The sequence below is a fragment of the Artemia sp. Qi Xiang Cuo genome, chromosome 8, assembly GCF_049724085.1.
Source record: "Artemia sp. Qi Xiang Cuo chromosome 8, ASM4972408v1, whole genome shotgun sequence".
Classification (NCBI taxonomy): domain Eukaryota; kingdom Metazoa; phylum Arthropoda; class Branchiopoda; order Anostraca; family Artemiidae; genus Artemia; species Artemia sp. Qi Xiang Cuo.
Window position 1 is genome coordinate 61446776 of NC_142801.1, and position 18172 is coordinate 61464947.

At 36.3% G+C, this 18172-nt stretch overlaps 1 protein-coding gene across 1 annotated transcript in view; it reads right to left on the minus strand.

The window, feature by feature from the left end:
* Positions 1 to 18172, minus strand: part of LOC148949663 (5'-3' exonuclease PLD3-like) — a 185917-nt gene that overhangs the window by 66880 nt on the left and 100865 nt on the right. Inside the window, exons 8-9 of the mRNA XM_089093053.1 lie at positions 16033 to 16198; positions 7781 to 7883 (exon numbers count right to left, since the gene is read on the minus strand). Of these exons, the coding sequence (XP_088949179.1) occupies positions 7781 to 7883; positions 16033 to 16198 (269 nt within the window). The remainder of the gene's footprint in view (positions 1 to 7780; positions 7884 to 16032; positions 16199 to 18172) is intronic.

Consider the following 18172-nt stretch of genomic DNA (forward strand, 5'->3'; position numbering starts at 1 on the left):
GAGAGTCTAGGAAAATTTCTGAAAACAAATTAAGGCGGCATACCAGTCGTGATTTTAAATAGTGTGCCTTTCAAAGAGAGTATCAAGAAGAAGCCCAGAGAAAAGTAGACGTTGACGCCAAATCGCAAAAATGAGAGCAATAGTAGCCATAATATCTAACATAATCGAAATCAAAATTGTAATGAATAGACCTTAATTGTTTCCCTGAATTCATGGAAAATAACAAAAGTTTTGTTTACTACAAATCATGACTTTTTACTAGATTTCGGAAAATTTACTAGATCCTCTAAATTTACTTTTTTTTTACTAGATCTAGTAAAATCATATTGACAGTGGCAACCCTGACGCTGATATTTCTAATCAAGAGCTCAGAAAGATTTCAAATTGTTTGAACATAAAAATTTAGAATGGTTGAAGTAATCATTTAATACGCAACCCTAAAGTTCAAACCTCTGGGTTCGGCTGAATACACATAACATAGTATTCCACAGTTCATAATATACAGTTAGCATGAATTGTTTGTTAACAAATTTGAAGAAGCTTAATAATAGACGGTACATTAAGGACCACAACTATGGAACTGATCTTGAATATTTCAGACAGTGTTTATGAGGGTTTCAAGGGGGAAACAAAATATACGCTACTATCAAAGTTACCAGATATCTGGTTTAAAATTGCGCCCCCATAAAAGTGAAAATGCGTTTAAAAGGGCCATTTCTTTTGCGAAAATGCGCCGAATGAACGATTCCCTCCCCCAAAATATTCACCAATTTGAGAAATTCAATGTACAACCACCTAAAAAACACCCAAATGCGCCACATCTGGCTCCTATATTGGCACACCTAAAGTAGGTGCCTCTACCTTGGAGCTCAAAAAGAGTTCAAATTGCTTGTTCGCAGAACAATTTAGAATAGTAGAAGGAATCCTTTAATAAGCCACTGTTAAAGTCAGCGTTCTGGGTTCGGCCGAGTACATAGTGTCGTAGACATCACAGGTTTCCCTTGTGATGTTACAAGCTCTTGATGCTAAATATTAGGAAGTCACAAGGTTTTTGTGTTAAAGGCCCCTAAAAGGGCCTAAGTTGAACATTTTGTAGAGCTCACGTTCACGGACTTATTTTTTAATGATTCTGAGACTTTATGTGACGGTATTCTTAACATAATTTGTTAGGGATTTGAGCAAATTGGCCCCCACATTTCACTCGGATCTCAGGAGCTGAGAATTATTTGCATTCTACTGCGCTTGTTTAAGCATCCTGGAAGCGATGCAACGGTTGTAGAACATAGTACGTAGATAAAGCATTGATTGTCAGGTGGAAGTACTTTAGTTGAGCCGAGCTGCTCTTGATTAAGATTAATTTTAAAAACTTTTTCCACAAAACAGGTTTTTCAAAGAAAAGTAACGAGTTAAATTGAGTCTAAAATGAGCAGAAATAGGATCAAATAATGATTCAAGCGTCAAACTACCACAGAATAACCGTCAATAAATAAATGATACCAAAAACAAATAAAAATTACAATAAATAACCGAGTCAAAATCAAAACTGAGCAGAAACTAGGATGAGTGAGGCTGAGGCCTTTCACGCCTTCTGAAGACCAGAACATAACTTGCACTTTACTGAAAACCCATATTCAGAGCTAAATGTTCCTAATTCTCATTATCATAGGCAGCGCCATAGCACTGCCTAATTAAAGAGTGAAGCGGATACAATCTATTATTTATTTATGCTTGTTCTGACTAAGGCACTTCGGTCAGAAGGGGATGTGGCAGAAGCCTCAAAAGGAGCTCATTCGATTGGAAATTGGAAGTTCTAGTGCCTCTTTTAAGAGCCGAACGTGATTGGAAGGCAACCAGCCCCCCTCCCACACCAATAAATTCCCCAAACACATCCTATCAAACATAGTTGTACATATTTGATAAGTCTAGTACCTATGTCTTTTAGGAAATCAACCATCCCACAGCCCTTTAGGCAAGGGCTGTAAGTATTGCAATTGGCTCATTGTTTACATATAGTATTTGTTATTGAGAAAGGTGGGCATGTTTGACCTTTAGTGTCCAAAAAAGCAAAGGATATTCAGATGAACCTTTCAGAGAATATTGAGGGGAGTGTTAAAATAAATCAAAAGACGTTATATGCATACGAGTTGTCATAATTTGGAACTTTCAGGAAATGATAAGGAGGATGATCAACTGACCAAAAAAGCCATATTTGTATGCTACTACTACTACTACTGGTGCTGCTACTACCGCTACTAATACTGCAACTACTACTAATACCAATACTATTACAAAAAAAATACTGCTTCTGTAACGAGTACTACCAAGACTAAGGGTATTGAAGTGAAAATTTGAGGAAAGGTTGAGAGGAATTTTAAAATAAATCAAAACATGCTATGTGCATACAGATTGCAAAAGGGGGTATCAGCAATATCTTTGAAACTGCTTACCGTATCCAGCTGAAACTTAAAGGATATCACAAAGGGATGTTCAGCAGGCCAAAATGCAACATTTGCATACTACTACTGCTATTATTATTGCTGCTACTTCTGTTCCTAATACTACCAATACAACGCTACTACTGCTCCCACAATTAGCACTACTGCTGTGATACTAGAACTATTACCACTAAGGGTTTGTAGGTGACAATTTGATAGAATATGGAGAGAAAATTTGATCTAAATCAAACACACACTGTGCAAAGTCAGATTATCAAAAGGGCGTATCTAAGGAATAGATTTGGGTATTAAGTGGGAACGGTCAAGGAATGCTTAAAGGAGAATATCAATTGACCGAACACGGCAATATTTGCACGCCATTACTACTACTACTACTACTACTACGACTACTATTACTACCCATTACATCTACTGCATCTATAAAAAATATTACCAAAGCTGAGAAAATTGAAGAGAAATTTTGAGTAAATGTCGAGGGGAAAGTTGAATTAAATCAAAAAATAGCAGGGGCATGCATATTGTCAAAATGGTGCATCAATAATATCTTTGGAATGACTTACCGTGTCAAGCTGAAACTTACAGGGCTTCACGAGTGGGATGTACAACTGGCCAAAAGGCAATATGTGCATACTAATACTACTATTATTAATACTTATACTACTTATTAATACTGCTACTAATACTTATACAAAAATACTACTGCTCCTACTATTAGAACTACAAATATGATACTAGTATTATTAGGACTAATTGTATGCAAGCAAAAATTTGAAAGAATGTAGAGGGAAAATTTGAACTAGATCAAAACGCACTAAGCGTATGTACATTGTCAAATAGCCGTGTTGTAGGAATGGACTAGAAAATTAAGTCAGAAATTTCAGGGAATGGTTAAAGAGGAAGATAAATTGACCAAAGACCGATATGTCCATGATACTACTAATACTATTGCCACTACTAGTAATACTATTCCTACTACTACTTCTATTGCAACTATCACTAACGCTACGAGTTTTAAGATGAAATTTCCAGAAAATGCTGAGGGAGAAGTCCAACTAAATAAAAACACACTATGAATTTACAGGTTATCAAGAGAGCATATCGGCAATATCATAGAAATGGCCAATTCTATTAAGTTGGATCTTACAGGGCTTTAAGAGGGGTGTGTTCAACTGCCCAAAAGGTAACATGTTAATACTACTGGTGCTACTAGTGCTAGTGTTATTACTGGCAATATCACCTTTAGTCCTACAGCTAGCACTACTACTACTACTACTACTGTTACTGTAATTACAAATATGGCTGAGTGTATGAAGGTAAAATTTTCAGGGAATATTAAGGGGGGAGTTGAACTGAATCATATCACGCCGTCTGCATGCAGGTTGCGAAAAGGAAGTATCAGCAATATCTTAGGAACGACATGGTGTGTGAGGTTGAAATTTATAAAGCTTGTTTTAGGTGATGTTGAACTAACCAAGTGACAATATTTGAATCCATATTTACTGCTATATTTGACAATGTTTACTGCTACTACTACCACTGCTATTACTATTACTACTGCTCTTAAAGCTAAATCTACTACTAATTCTACATCCTTTCCCCAACTTACCCCCCCCACCCAATTTTACCCAAATGCATCCGATAGAATTATAAGATCACGATTTTGTTAAAAATAGTTCAAAGACCAAATAAAAAAAAGAAAAAACTTCATGGTCGACAAAATCTCCAAGAGCCCGGGAGCAGGTGTTGTAAGTTATGCCACGGGGGTGTATAAAGTTTTTATGCGAGGTTTTTTTAAAATAGTTAAAATATCATATAAGCCAGACCTCCACCCCCACTAAAAGAAAAACTTATTAACAAAATTTTATTCCAAAACTTAGGGCAGCTAGTTCCTGGCCCTCCCTCCATCCCCCCAAAAAAGCTTATTAAAGATATTTTATTCCAGTGAAGCCCCAATGACGTTGTAGGTTTTAGACTTTTACAGTTAAAGAAGGGGGCAGTACCCAAACTCTTGTTTGTAGTGATTTTGGTTTATTTAAAGCTTGATTTGCATATTCAATTTAAGTTTTACTCGTTTTAAAAATCGTCTATTCATTTTTATTAGTACCTGTTGGACGTTTGTTTGCTATGACTGTTAATTTAATTTCAGTTCATTTTGGGTTTTATTTATTCTTTAATGGTAGTTTCTGGATGTTTTGAGTTTGAATTATTGTAAGTTTTTATTTCTTCTGATCCTAAGTTTTATATGGCCTTTAATTTTATTTAAAAATGTCTTTTTCGGATTTTTAAAATTAATTTCACAAGAACCTTATATGCCCCCAGGGCGTAACTTACTACCTTTGCCTCAGGGCTCTAGGGAAGAGGGGGGGGGGGAGGGTGTCAACAATGCAGGCGTTGTTATATGTTCTTTGAAGTATTTTGAACAAAATGGCTATCTAAAAATTTCGATCAGATGTGTTTGGGGAAGAGAGCGAAGCGGAGAGGGGGGAGGGGGTGGGACTAGTCGCCTTCCATTAGTCGTGACTCTTAAAAGGGAACTAGAAATTTTCAATTAAATGAACTTTCAATCAAATGAGCCTCCTCTAAATTTTATATTACCACCCCTTCCATAAAAACCTTACATACACCAGAGGCATAACTTACAAGCCCTGCCCCCAGGCTCTGGGGGTTATTTTAATCCCAAAAGCCTTGTTATACAATCTTTAGACTATTTTCAACAGAATACCAATCTCAAATTTCCATCGGATAAATTTGGGCAAAAGAAGACGTGGGGGGACTAGTTGCCCTCCAATCCCTTTTGACTCTTAAAAATGGCAAGAAAACTTCTGATTTTCAATCGAATGAGCCCCCTCCAAAGTTCATTTGACCACCTCTTCCATAAAAATCTTAAATGTAAATAATGGGCAGCCAGTATAAATTACAGTCCCTATCCCGAGGGTTGTGGGGGGGGGGGGGGGTTAGCCCCAAAGACATACTTACTGGACTGTTCAACAATGTCGAACAAAATGGCTTTCTCAAAATTTTGATTGGATGTGCTTAGGGAAGTTATGGGAGGGGGGGGGAGGCTGGTTGCCTTCAAATCACTTTTGACTCATAAAAAAGGTACTAGGACTTTGAATTTCCAATCGAATGAGCCCCTTTTGAAGTTTCTACAACTCCTTCTATAAGAACTGCCCTGGTCAGAAAAAAACCCCAAAAGAAAAAAAAGTAATACATTGTGCTCACATCGCTCTTTAATTAGGCATTCTATTGCGCTGCCTATTATACACGAAGCTACTATTACACTGTATATAATTTTCTATTCATTTTTCTATGAAAAACAACACACACGCAATAGGCAAAAATCAAGCAATGAATATTTTTTTTCCCAGGGAGGGGGGTCAAACTTATTGACACATTATTAATTCAGGGTTAAATGACTTTTTGATGTGATAATAAAAAAAAATATCATTTTGACCCGTCTTTTCTAATAGAACGGAGACTAAATAATACCCCGAATTGACATTCGATAAGATATTTCATCCAATCCAAGAACCTCGTAAAATTTAATCCATCTTTAAGGATTTATCCTCAACATGTCAAAGCTTAGAGAAGAATTGCCACCAGTTTGTTTCAAAACAATCTTCCGTGACTATTTCTGGAGAACGAAATGAGTAGGAAAATTGCCAATAAAAATAAAACAAGGTTACTTCATTTCATGGTTGCCGGAAAAGGGTCATTAAAACAGTATCTTAGAGATGGGGAGGTAATGAGGCGTTGGAAAATCCCCGTTCGACCATTTTGTTATATGCTTTACAATCGTATCTACGAAAACTAAAGATTTTCAGAAAGAAGAATGGGGAAAATATTCTTATGGTTATCCACTAAGCTATTCTATAGACTTTTAAACAAATCATAATTTCATTTGAAACGGTGGTCCAAGTCGTCCGCGCCTTGCGTCCACAACATTTCATCCATATCTTGTGTAAAAGGCAAGCCCACTTGTTCTGGAGGCAATATTTATTTATTTTCACATTCAAAATTGTTATTCTAGCCGAAGTTGAAATTTTTTTCAATTAAAATTTCCCTACATTTAATTTGAAATAGCGGTCTGCGCTGTCCATGCCTTGTGTCCACAACAGTTCATCCACATTCTGTTTAAAAAGCAAAACGAATTATTCTGGAGGTGACAAAACTGATTTATTTACCCACTTAAAATAGTCACTGCAGTCGAAGTTGATATTTTTTATCAATTGAAAATTTTACCAGTTTCATTTTAAATAGTAGTCAGCGTTGTCCACGCCTTGCGTCCAGAATAGTGCATCCACACCTTGTATATAAGTCAAACCCACTCGTTCTGGAGGCGATAATAACTTATTTACTTTCACATTTGAAATATTCATTCCAATTGAAACTAAAATTTTTCTAAATTGAAAATTTTCCATATTTCATTTAAAACAGTGGTCCACGTTTTCCACGCTTTAATAAAATTCACAACAGTTCATCCATATCTTGTATAGAAGGAAAACAAAATTGTTCTCGAGGTGATAAAACTTACATATTCTAAACATCTAAATATAGGAAATGATTTTACGACTTGGACACAAAGTATTAATGACGAAAACGTATATTCTATCATCCATGTCCTAGTTAAGAAACTTTTGTCTTAATTAAAACAGAATCCAATCTGTAAGATTTAAGCATCAAAGAAGCCCGTGACCCTACATTACCTCTAGCCAAGAAGCCCCCCACCTGATTTTTTAGCGCAAAGATAGACATGCTGCACCTTATTTGGACCAGAATCGCTAGAGGATTTTTGATATATTTAATGGGAGGAGCCACCAAGGACCCCTGCTCCTTATACATTATAGTCCAAATATTTTTTTTTAATAAGTAGTCTTTTCGTGTAATTTAAATGTTGAAACTTGTCTAAAAACTACGAATAACTCCCTCCGACACTCCCTGAATCTGAATTCTAGGTATAACCTTGTGCCCAGCTGCATTAATAAAAAGTACTGTAGTGATAAATTCGAATTATTAGATGAACTTTCAGGAAATGAGGCTGTCACAGGCAGTAGAATTTTAGTTCGTTTTTTTTTCCTTTTTTTTAAACAGGTCGTTTCTTACATTTTTTTTAAATAACCACAGACAGGGGTTCGAAGTCAAATTGACAAAAAATCAATATCGTTTGGTCTGAGTATTATAACCAAATAATCCGCGTTTTTTAAACATTATTTTTTGAAGTGTAACGTGGACCCGTTTTCTAAACAGTATGGAAGTTTTTAAAGGTTGTAAATAAATGAGAATCGTATAAAGAGTCCAAAAACCAAGAAAAAAAGACTACTTACCAATATAAGCTACGTTGTCCGTAACCATAAACTTATCGTGATTAACACGGGCAAAGGGTATAGCAGCTTGAGATGGTGTTAAAGTAGGTACAATAAAACGTTTCTGAAAAGACAAAACAAATACACAGTATTAATCCTCGCACCATTTTTCACAAAAGCAGTCTATTTTTTTTTATATACAAAACTTAGCAAAAATTGGAGTTGCGTTGGAAGGGTTGTTGCGACCAGGAGCCGGTTAAAGGCAGGATTCTTTCTCTTTTTTTTTCCTTATATATTAATATTATATGTGTTAAAGGGTTCGATGTACCCCGAACAAGCGAAAGCTTAAGGAGGCTCAATTGCAGTGTTGCCACCCGGTGAGCAAAAATCACTAGATTTAGGATTTTCTGGTTGATTTGGTGATTTTCTTCAAAAAACTTGAAATTTACGTGCAAATTTAGGGATTAGACAATATAAAAAAAATCACTAGAAATAGTGATAAATCACTAAGGGTGGCAACCCTGGTCAAGTTTTTTGTTCTGTTGTTATTGTTTTATGTTCAATAAAGCCCATATTTAATCCAACAAATATTCCAAGCCCAGTGATCAAAAAATCACTAGATTTAGGATTTTCTGGTTTATTTTTGAGCTAGCTACCTTAATAAACTACGAAAGACAAATGGTGTACATTTTTTCTTTTCATCTTAAAGAATTTTCCGTAGAGCCCTTGAATTCCGCAGAAGGTTTTCTGAGGTTCGACGCCAAAGAGAACTACGATGAAACAAGGTGAACATAAATTGCGAAAGAGAAATGACACATATTTCTTCTTTTTCATCTTAGTGATGAGATTTCTCAAGAAGCACTTTTTCGGATTCTGGCTCTTTAGGCAAAAAATAACAACAATTTTTGCTTAATACCACCTTAAAAAACGAAAAAACTACTGGGTATATATACAACAAACAGAAGTCTAAGTGAATCTTAATTACTCACTTATTGTGAGTAATGACTCGCTTATGTGATTAATTGTTCCATATCTTTCTGGAATTTCCTCCAAGAGTAAATAGAGCTGGTGACTGAGATCACAAGTGAGCGAAAAGTAAAACTATCCTGAACCCACTAGAAAAACGTCCTATTCCCTAATTCATCCCTTTCCAGCACGGCACATATATATTTCTCACATTTAGCAGCGGATCTTGGAGATATTAAATATAAAAGAATACAGTTCTTTTTCCAAAGAAAGTGACGAGTTGTGTAAGAACTCAAAACGGACACAAGCTGTCCTATATGTAAGGGGCCGTTTTCCCCTAAGCCCACAGTCTTTAAGCCAAGTTTGATTCATTTTTTTTTAATGAATTAAATATAGCAAGTTGGGTAATTGTGTGCTTTTTTTCAATCACATTTGAAAGCAAAAATATATTGTTTAAAGCATAAGCCATATCACTGCGCCATCAAATGGCTCGAAATCACGCAGGAATGGACCCTAGACCGCCAAATATGGAGCTCAAACGTTGGCGAACTATTGGATGCCAGGGAAGGCTCGCAGCCGTTGTCCTGAACCAAACACAAATACAAGTATTATAATCGAAGCACTCGATTAAAAAGTTAAGATTTTTTTTTCACAAGGCTCTTCTGCTAGGCCCCATGTTGTTGGAGTGTTGAAATAGAAAAGGGTCAAAACTTAGCGTAAAGAGCAAGGGCTGAGCTGGGGAATGGGTCACATATAGGATAGTTGACGGCCGTTTTGAATTTTAATGCCGCTCTTTGCTTGTATTAAAGGAAAACTATAATTTCTGTTCATTTTTATCAGTTATACCATTATTCTAAACGCGAATTGTCAAATATTTTTATTATCGTCAAGATCAATGGTTGCTTTCCCCTTTCCTAAAATCATGCAAATTATCAATTATGGAAGGGTGTCCACGTTTCGCGTGTCGCGGCTTGTGCACGGTCCGTTTAAGAGTACTTGGATTAGTTTTATGTCAAATTTTTCCTCTGGTTATTTCAAACTTAGCGCCAATCTTTCGAAACGAACACGGCATAAAGGGAATCAAGGGAACCAATCTTTCAAAAACAAATACGAGAAAAAGGCGCTCCGCACTTTTTGTTAATTCCTCTGCCTTTTTTCAGAATCTTCATTATTTTATCAAAGACAAAAAGAAAAATTGCAGCACGAAAGTCTTACTATTCGGTCATTAAATGTAGCACGTGCTACAGTGCTACCAATGAAGAAATAGCACCTTCGTTCTACAGGTGGCAACCCTGTATCAATGATACTGCCTAATAGCTTATCAAAGCGGAGCAAAGGTATATAAATTCGTCATTACGCACGCGCGAAAGAGGAACCAAACAGCTCTCTCGAATTGTGCCCCCCCCTTGTCCAGCCGACAAGGCAGACACGAAGGCACACAGCTCGGTCGAATTACCTAAAGGAGGATACGCCAAAAACCGAGTACTTGAGGAACAGCTTCATCCGGCGTTGCACTTCTATCTGGAACGATCTTTCTGGGGATATTATCCCTGCAAATCCCTCTGTCGACACCTTCAAAAGAAGTTTCAATATACATTCAAAACCTCGAGTCCATTGAAATAGGTAATTGAATATTGGCATATCAGATACTTTGAAGTACCTGGCGCCGTGAATATTGGAATAAAAAAAAAAAAAAAAAAAAAAAAAAAATACATGACTGTATATATACCAAGGCTCCGCTCTTTACTTACCGTTCATTACCATGAACAGTTTGATGTCAATATTTAATGGTTCATCAAGGTTAAGAAGCACTCCACTAGAGTATTCAAACTCGAGCTATTCAGTCTTTATCTGAATGAAAATATGTTTTTTTCAGTCGGAGTTCAATCACATAAAAAAGAAGGATGAAACTCATTCCAAGCATTCAGAATGAAGATATTTATCATTCTAACAAGAGACGCTTTCGGTGAAAAAATGCTAAATTATAGGATTTTCATTCCTAGCGTCTTCAATCATTTTGATACATAAATTACCGTTTTTCTTTCGTAAAATATTACGGACAATCTTTCCACTAACCTATCCCCCCCCTAAGAAAACTAACAAAAAACAACCGAGCTTTGAATTAATTACATAAATTTATAGCCAGAAAAACATAATGTGACACAAAAATATTCAACAATTCCTTGTCTTTTGAATTACACGATGTATTACACACTTCTCCGAGCTTTTCCTATGAATAAGGGAAAAGGGACCTTTGATCATTTTGTCCCAGAACTAACTCCTTTGTTTCATGTCTAGTCCCAAGCTTCATAGCGTTAAAATTCAAATGGAAAGATGGAAGCTTTGAGAATATTTTATTTTGATTCTAGTGAAAAAGAAAAAGGAAAGAAAAAAAAAGACAAAAGAAGAGAAAAAATGACGTAAATATATAACGATTGAAAATCAGACACATCCAAAATAATATGCTACAGAGGCAGCAATTTGTGGTGAAGCGGCGCTTTAAACAAACAGGCATATTCTACAAAACATGTACAAAGTATGGGTTAATCACAAACATAAGACTTTGGAGAGGAGCAGTGCCCCAAAGTACTCTTGTGTAAGCACCTGCAAAAACACAATATGTCAACATTGAATAAAAATAGTACCAAAGACAAATTCAGTTGTTCGATGGCAAACATAGGCATCAAGCACACTTCGTCACTTCTGAATGATAAACCCTCTCCACCGACCTTAAAGGCCAAATTGAACGGTACATGGTTGAGGTTGATACCTATACTCATTTAAAACTGTTTTTTAAGAATTTGTTGCCTCTTTTTCTTTAGAGGATTTTTTTTTTGTGATTCTTGTTTTTTTTTGTTTTTTTTTTGGGGGTCTGGTTAATCTTTTATGTATAGTTTAATCTTTAAAGGTGCTTTGTTAGTCAAGTAAGGTTTGTACTTCCGGAACACTGACGTACTGAAAAAAAAAAGCTGAATTGAATGGTGTACGGTCAGAGTTGCCACCTCTAGCTATTGATCAATAGTTTTATTAATTTGTTATGGGACACATTTTCTTAAGTGATTTTGATATTATTATTTTCGCTATACAGTTAAACTATTTTCAACCTGTTTTTTTTTTTAGTTTTGAAAACAATAAAAGCTAAATTTGAAATCACTCAAGAAAAGAAATTTTCGCAAAACGTTTTGAAAAGTTTGCCTTTTTTCGAAAAAGCCAATAAAGGCATCTCTTTACTAGATTTCTAGTCTAGCAATTTTTTCTTCAACATGGTTTTTCTAATGATTTTTGTATTTCTAGACACAATTTTTTTTTGTTTTTATCAGGATAGTAGCAGCTGTATATCAGTGACTATACTCATTTTCTGCCCTGATTTATGCTTCAACTTTGGAAAATAGTTTTGTCATTTTTTTTTTTTTTTATAACAAAATCTCAGGTTATTTGTTTACTAAAGGGCTGGACAGACATAGCGTTTTCCAAGCTAAAACCGCTGTAACCGGTTTTAGTTGTTATACAAAAAACCTGTTTAACAGCTGCATTTTGAATAAGTTATTCAGAAAAAATTCTTCCTAAAATAACGACCATTTTGAGCATTTATATCTGACCACTTACCAGTTGAAATTAAGCTTTGCCTTGGAAGAGGAGTTCCAAGGAATAAAAAAGGTGATAGTCCTACTAGGAGGGTAACAAAGGATCTTTGTTTATCAGGGAAGTTTTTAAAGTGTGAATGGAGTAAAGAGGAGCTGGAGTTGATGAAAGAGGAGTTCCTGAGGCCTGAAATAATTGAGAAAGTTGAGAGTCTGCATGATGAAACAAGAGATATAGATGAAATTTTGGAAGATTTGGGTTTTGTAATTAATGAGTGTGCTCGTGTGTCAGAGAAACCAAATATGAAAGGGAAACATAGTTTTTTTGATGATGAATGTAGTTCTTTTAAAAATGAGCTGGAGGAGTTATTAGATTTGGTAAATGCTTGCTCTGTAGAGGAAGAAAGGCAGAGCTTGTTTTTACGGTTTAAGGAAAGGAGAAGGGAATATAATAGGCTAAAACGGAGGAAAAAAACGGTAGAACATTAGAGAGGAACAGAAAGAGATAGAGAAGGCTTATACGGTAGGGGATACAAAGCAATTTTGGTCAGGAATAAGGCAGGAGAATGGACAAGGAAAAGGCCAATTACAAATCCCTGAAGCTGATACTTGGGCTAGTTTTCTTGAGAGTATAGATGAAGATTCTAGTGGCCTTGATAGTGAAGAATCAAGGGCTGCTCCGCAGTTTTCGATGAAAGAAAAAGATTATGAGTTAGTGAAGAAGGTAACCTCGGATGAAGTTAGGAAAGCAGTTAAGAAGATGAAGGGAGGATCAGGGCCAGGAATAGATGGTATACCAGCAGTTTTGTTAAAGAGGTTTCTTGATGTTTTTTTGCTAATTTTAGTGAATATTTTTAATAGAATTATAAGTAGTGGTGAATGGCCTTCCCTATGGAAAGTATCGATTATGGTACCTCTATTTAAGAAAGGTAGTCCTAGTGATCATGATAGCTATAGGTTGATAGCATTAGCACCTACACTTAGTAAAATTTTAGAAAATATTTTGGACAATCGGTTGAATGAATGGTTGGAGGGCTATGGGATAATTAAAGCGGAGCAGGGGGGTTTCAGGAAAGGGTATAGTACGTCGAAGAGAGCATTTGTGTTAAGCGCACTGATAGAGAAATATAGATCAGGTAGAAAAAAGCTGTATTTTGCGTTTCTAGACTCAAAAAAGACATTCGACAATGTAGATAGAGCTCCCCTTGAAAAAGATTAAAGAGATGTAGGTCTACCTTTAAGTTTTACTCGTTTATTTGTTGGTATGTATTCTGGGACTAAGTCTATGGTCAGAGTTGCAGGTTCGGGATTTTCCAGGTTAATTGACCTTAAGAAAGGAGTGAAGCAGGGCAGCGCCATGTCCCCGAGACTGTTCGGTTTGTTTTTGAATGATATGGTGGAGTTTCTGGAAGAAAAATGGGCTCCAAAGCTGTGTCTTGGAAAAAATAATTTTTCGGTGTTATTATTTGCGGATGACACTGCATTGGTGGCGAAGACGGCAAGGGAGCTTCAGATGTTACTCGATTTAATTGAGGAATACTTACAAATGAAAAAGTTACAGCTTAAGGTTTTGGAAACTAAAGTGGTTGTTTTCTGTAAAAGGCTTGAGAAAAATAGACAACTTATTTGCATTGGGAGGACAACAAATAGGTGTATTTAAAAATATAAAGTATCTGGGTTATATTTTCCAAAGTAATGGTGGATTGAACTCTCATACTGAAGAACTTTTAAATAGAGGAAAAGCTGCAAGATTTTCGCTTTTCAGGAATAAAATTAGTGGAATAGAGAATTTGTCTTTGCATAAGAGGGTTTTTTTACCTAAGATTATGCGGATTCTCCATTACGGGGCCGAGATCTAGGGACATGAGAATGCTGCCAAGTTAGAAAGCGTTCAGCTAGGTTATTCTAGGTTATTTTAAGAGATTGTACGGGTCGCATAGAATGACCCATTCCCAGTTTCTTAAGGGAGATATTGGACTTTGGTCTTTTAAAAGTTATAGGATGGTCCAAATGATTACCTTTTGGCTAAGGGTTGTACAGTTGCCCAGTGATAGGTTACTGAAGGCTGCATATGATGAGTTACTTCAGCTACATAGAAAAAGATATTGGTCTTTTAAAGTTAAAGAAGTATTGGATATGACAGGTTTTTCTTTCACATGGAATGATGGCCTTGGACCAACTAGTCAACAATTACAGTTGGACAAAGAAATTAAGCGGGTGCTGGAAGACCAGACGATACAGAAATGGGGTGAGGAGATTAAGAATTCGGAAACTTTAAGATATTATAATGAGGCTGAGGTAATTTGTGGTCAGGAATTTTACTTTAAGCTAAATTTACCGTCTAGATACCTCACATATTGGATGCAGCTCCGCTCTAATTGTCGTCCGATTCGTTCGAGATTGAAAGTTTTTAAGAGGAGTAAAAGTGTCCCGGACGGCAGGTTTGCTTGCCCTCTTTGCAAAGAAGAGGAGGACAATTTGGAGCATTGTCTGAGTCGTTGTCGAGGTCTTTTGGGGGTAAGGGAAAATTTATTTGGGAATAATGGAGTGCTGCTTCCTGATGACTTGAAAAGTACGTCGTCACAATTTATTTGTCTAGTGGGAAGATATCTTGATGAGTATTTTGCAAAAAGAAGAGAGTAGTTTTTATTTTATTTTAATTTTTTTCTTTATTATTTTGACGAGTGCTGTAATTTGTTAATCTTTTATGTTATTTGTGTAAATGGCCACATTTTGGCTTGAAATAAAAGTTATCTTATCTTATCCTGACTTATTTAAGTATGAGAGTTTGACTAAATAAAACTGACTAATTTCAGTACTGTATTTGTGGAACTGAAACGTGGTCTATGCGTGGCCAGCATTGTAACTTTGTTCGGCTCTGAAATGTGGACACTTCGAAAGGCCGAACAAGATTTGTTAACTATCTTTCACAAGAGTTGTCAAAGGATAGTTTTATGTAGTTGTTTGAATGACCGCATATGAAACAGTAAGCTATATGAAAAATGTTGTTAGATCCCACTTTCTAGGCCTATAATGAAAAACAAATTAAGATAGCTAGGCCACGTTTTACGGGCGGAGGATGGCCGATCACGAAAGAATATACTTTTTGGACATCCATTTGGTGCCGAAAGAAAAGCAGGTTGTCCCCGGATGGGGTGGGAAAAGGATATAAAAAAGGAAACCAGAATTAGTCGAACCAGAAACCAGAACAGGTTGTCCGCGGATGGGGTGGGAAAAGGATATAAACAAGGACTTAGAAGGAAAGCAGAACTACATGGGAGGGGATAAAGAGTGATGCATTGAATACACTGAGGTGGAAGAGGAGTGACCCCAGCTATGTTAGCCTTAGGCAGCCTTGTGCTGCAATGAATTGTTAGTAGTAATAGCAATCTAAGTTAATATATTTATTGATAATTTGGCCATACAAGCTTTGTTTATTGATCGTTCATATTCCACTAACTTAAAATATTCATCAAAAAAGCTGCTATTTTTGTAAAGTAGCTAGATTACGTTAGCATTTCTGAAAAGCGTAGCATTTCTGTGCGTAGTATTTCTGTAAAGAGGGTTACTATTTCTGCAAAGTGGCTAGCTTATCGTTAGCATTCTGTGTCGTAGCTTTTCTGTGAATAGCGTTGCTATTTCTGTAAAGCGTACGCTCGTAAAGAACACCAAAATCTGAAAAAAAACTCTGCGGCTGCCCAGCCTTCAGCGCCAGTTGATACTTACAACTTGGATGTCAACATGAGGGTAAACGTGGTTCAAATCTAGAAAAGACTTGAGAAAGAACTGCATTTCTGGTGGTGAATGTTTCCAATGGCCAACCAAAATCTTAATAGCTACTCTTCGATCAATGGCAGCACTTTTTAAAGCGTCATCTATTACCGGCCAATACCTAAAATCAATAGAAAAAACATCTGAGATAAACTCTAGACAAAGTAAATGCACTAATATACTTAAGTCACCGAAATTTTTCGGCTATGATTACACCCGGAGGTTAGGGACTGACAGGGTTGGCAAACATAGCAACCCTGCCCCCATCGCCACTCGATACGCTGAAACTTAGCTGTTCCATTATAATGCTTAGAGAATAAAGGCATATTTGGATGTATTTATTTTGCACAATAGAACAGATTTTCTAAAATATGAGGAAGACAGCAGCTCATATATAACCTCAGGCTTCCACTCTCCCCATTGAACCTCATTCTTTATGATTAATTTCAAATTTTATTACAGTTCTTGGAAGCCTAGAAAATATATTACCCCTTAAAAACTGCTATTTCTTCAATAAGATGAGAACTGCCATGTCCCTCAGCGCCCATGCTGCACACTTAGTCAAAATATGTTTCTCAAAATGAGGGGTGTAAAGTTTTAAATCCTTTACCATATTTATCTCAAGGATGTCTCATCAAAAACTTGAAAATATGGGTCTAAAAATACGCTCTTTACAGCCTTATGTTCGCTCCATCCCCCCCAAAAAAATTCACTAGCCTTTTTTCTATTATAAAGCACTCAACTTGTAAAACAGTATCAAACAGTTATTAAACGTGGTAATGGACTGTGGTTAAGGAGCGAAGTGGTTCAATAGCAACCGCGACTCCAAACAACGGAATTTTGATATAAAAATGCATAAAAAGAAACGGCTTATTATGTGGATTCCAAATATGTAAGATTCATTAACCTCGTTTAGTGTAGCCTGAGGAAATTTGCCTGTTTTTAGAAAAGGGGGAAACAAAAATATTTAAAAGTCAAGGAATCTTAATGAAAATCACACCATAGGAATTAGCGTATCGGGGAACTCTACAGTAGAGCTCCCATCAGCAGAAATGTGGAATTTTGTTTTTTGTGTCAGAAGAAAGATCACGGATGCGTGTTTATTTGTTATTGTTTTTGTTGTTGTTTTTTACAGGTGTGATTGTATCGAACCAACAGTTCTAGAATATCAGGAACTCATTCAAACGGAAATTAAATGTTATAGTACCCTTTTTAAGTGGCCAAAATATTGGAGGGCAAATAGCCCCCTCCCACGCCCCTTTTTTCCTTAAAGTCGTCCGATCAAAATTTATAAACAGTTTTTTTGTTCAGCATAGTTGAAAGACCAGCCTTTGGGGATAACATGACCCCCTACAGCCCATTGGGAAAGGTAAATAAGTAATTATATTTGCCCATGGTTTACGTATAGTATTTTTTATTGGGAACTATGCAGTTTTTCGGGGAAGGGAGGAATTTTCTTCTGGAAGATTTTCCAAGGAATTTGTTCGTGGGGAGGGAAACTTTCGGAAGGTGGACTTTACAGGGAAAATTTTACACTGAAGGAACTCTTCACAATTCCTATAGGAAATTATTTTTATTTGTCTTACTTTCTCTTTGGCGACTCGATTTTACATATAGAGATGTTAAGGGGAATTGTCGGGGGAAAAGTTTCCCAGAGTTGGAATTGTCTAAAGAATCTTCCTGTGGGGTGAGTCTTCGCGGGATAGATTCTTAAGGGGGAATTTTCTGCGAGAGCAACTTCCTTCTAGGGGGAGGGGGGGGGGGGTGCGGGAAAAATGTTTCATGGAGGGGAGGTTTTCAGCACGATTTTAAAAATAGTTAGAAATTAAAGTCTTTTCAAATGAAAGGGTACTAAGAAAAGTTTTTCAGTCGGAACTGTCTGCAAGAAATTTTCCTGGGAGAATTTTCAGCGAGAATGGAATTATCTGGGGGAAATTTTCCTGGTGGGGGATATTTTACGAGGGAGGAACTTCCATGTAGGTATTTTCCGTGGGGAGAAGAAACTTTTCATGGAAGGAGGCCAAATTTCCCAATATTATTTAAAAAATGACCATAAGCTAAATAAAAAGTTTTTTTTTACTAAAAGTAAGGAGCA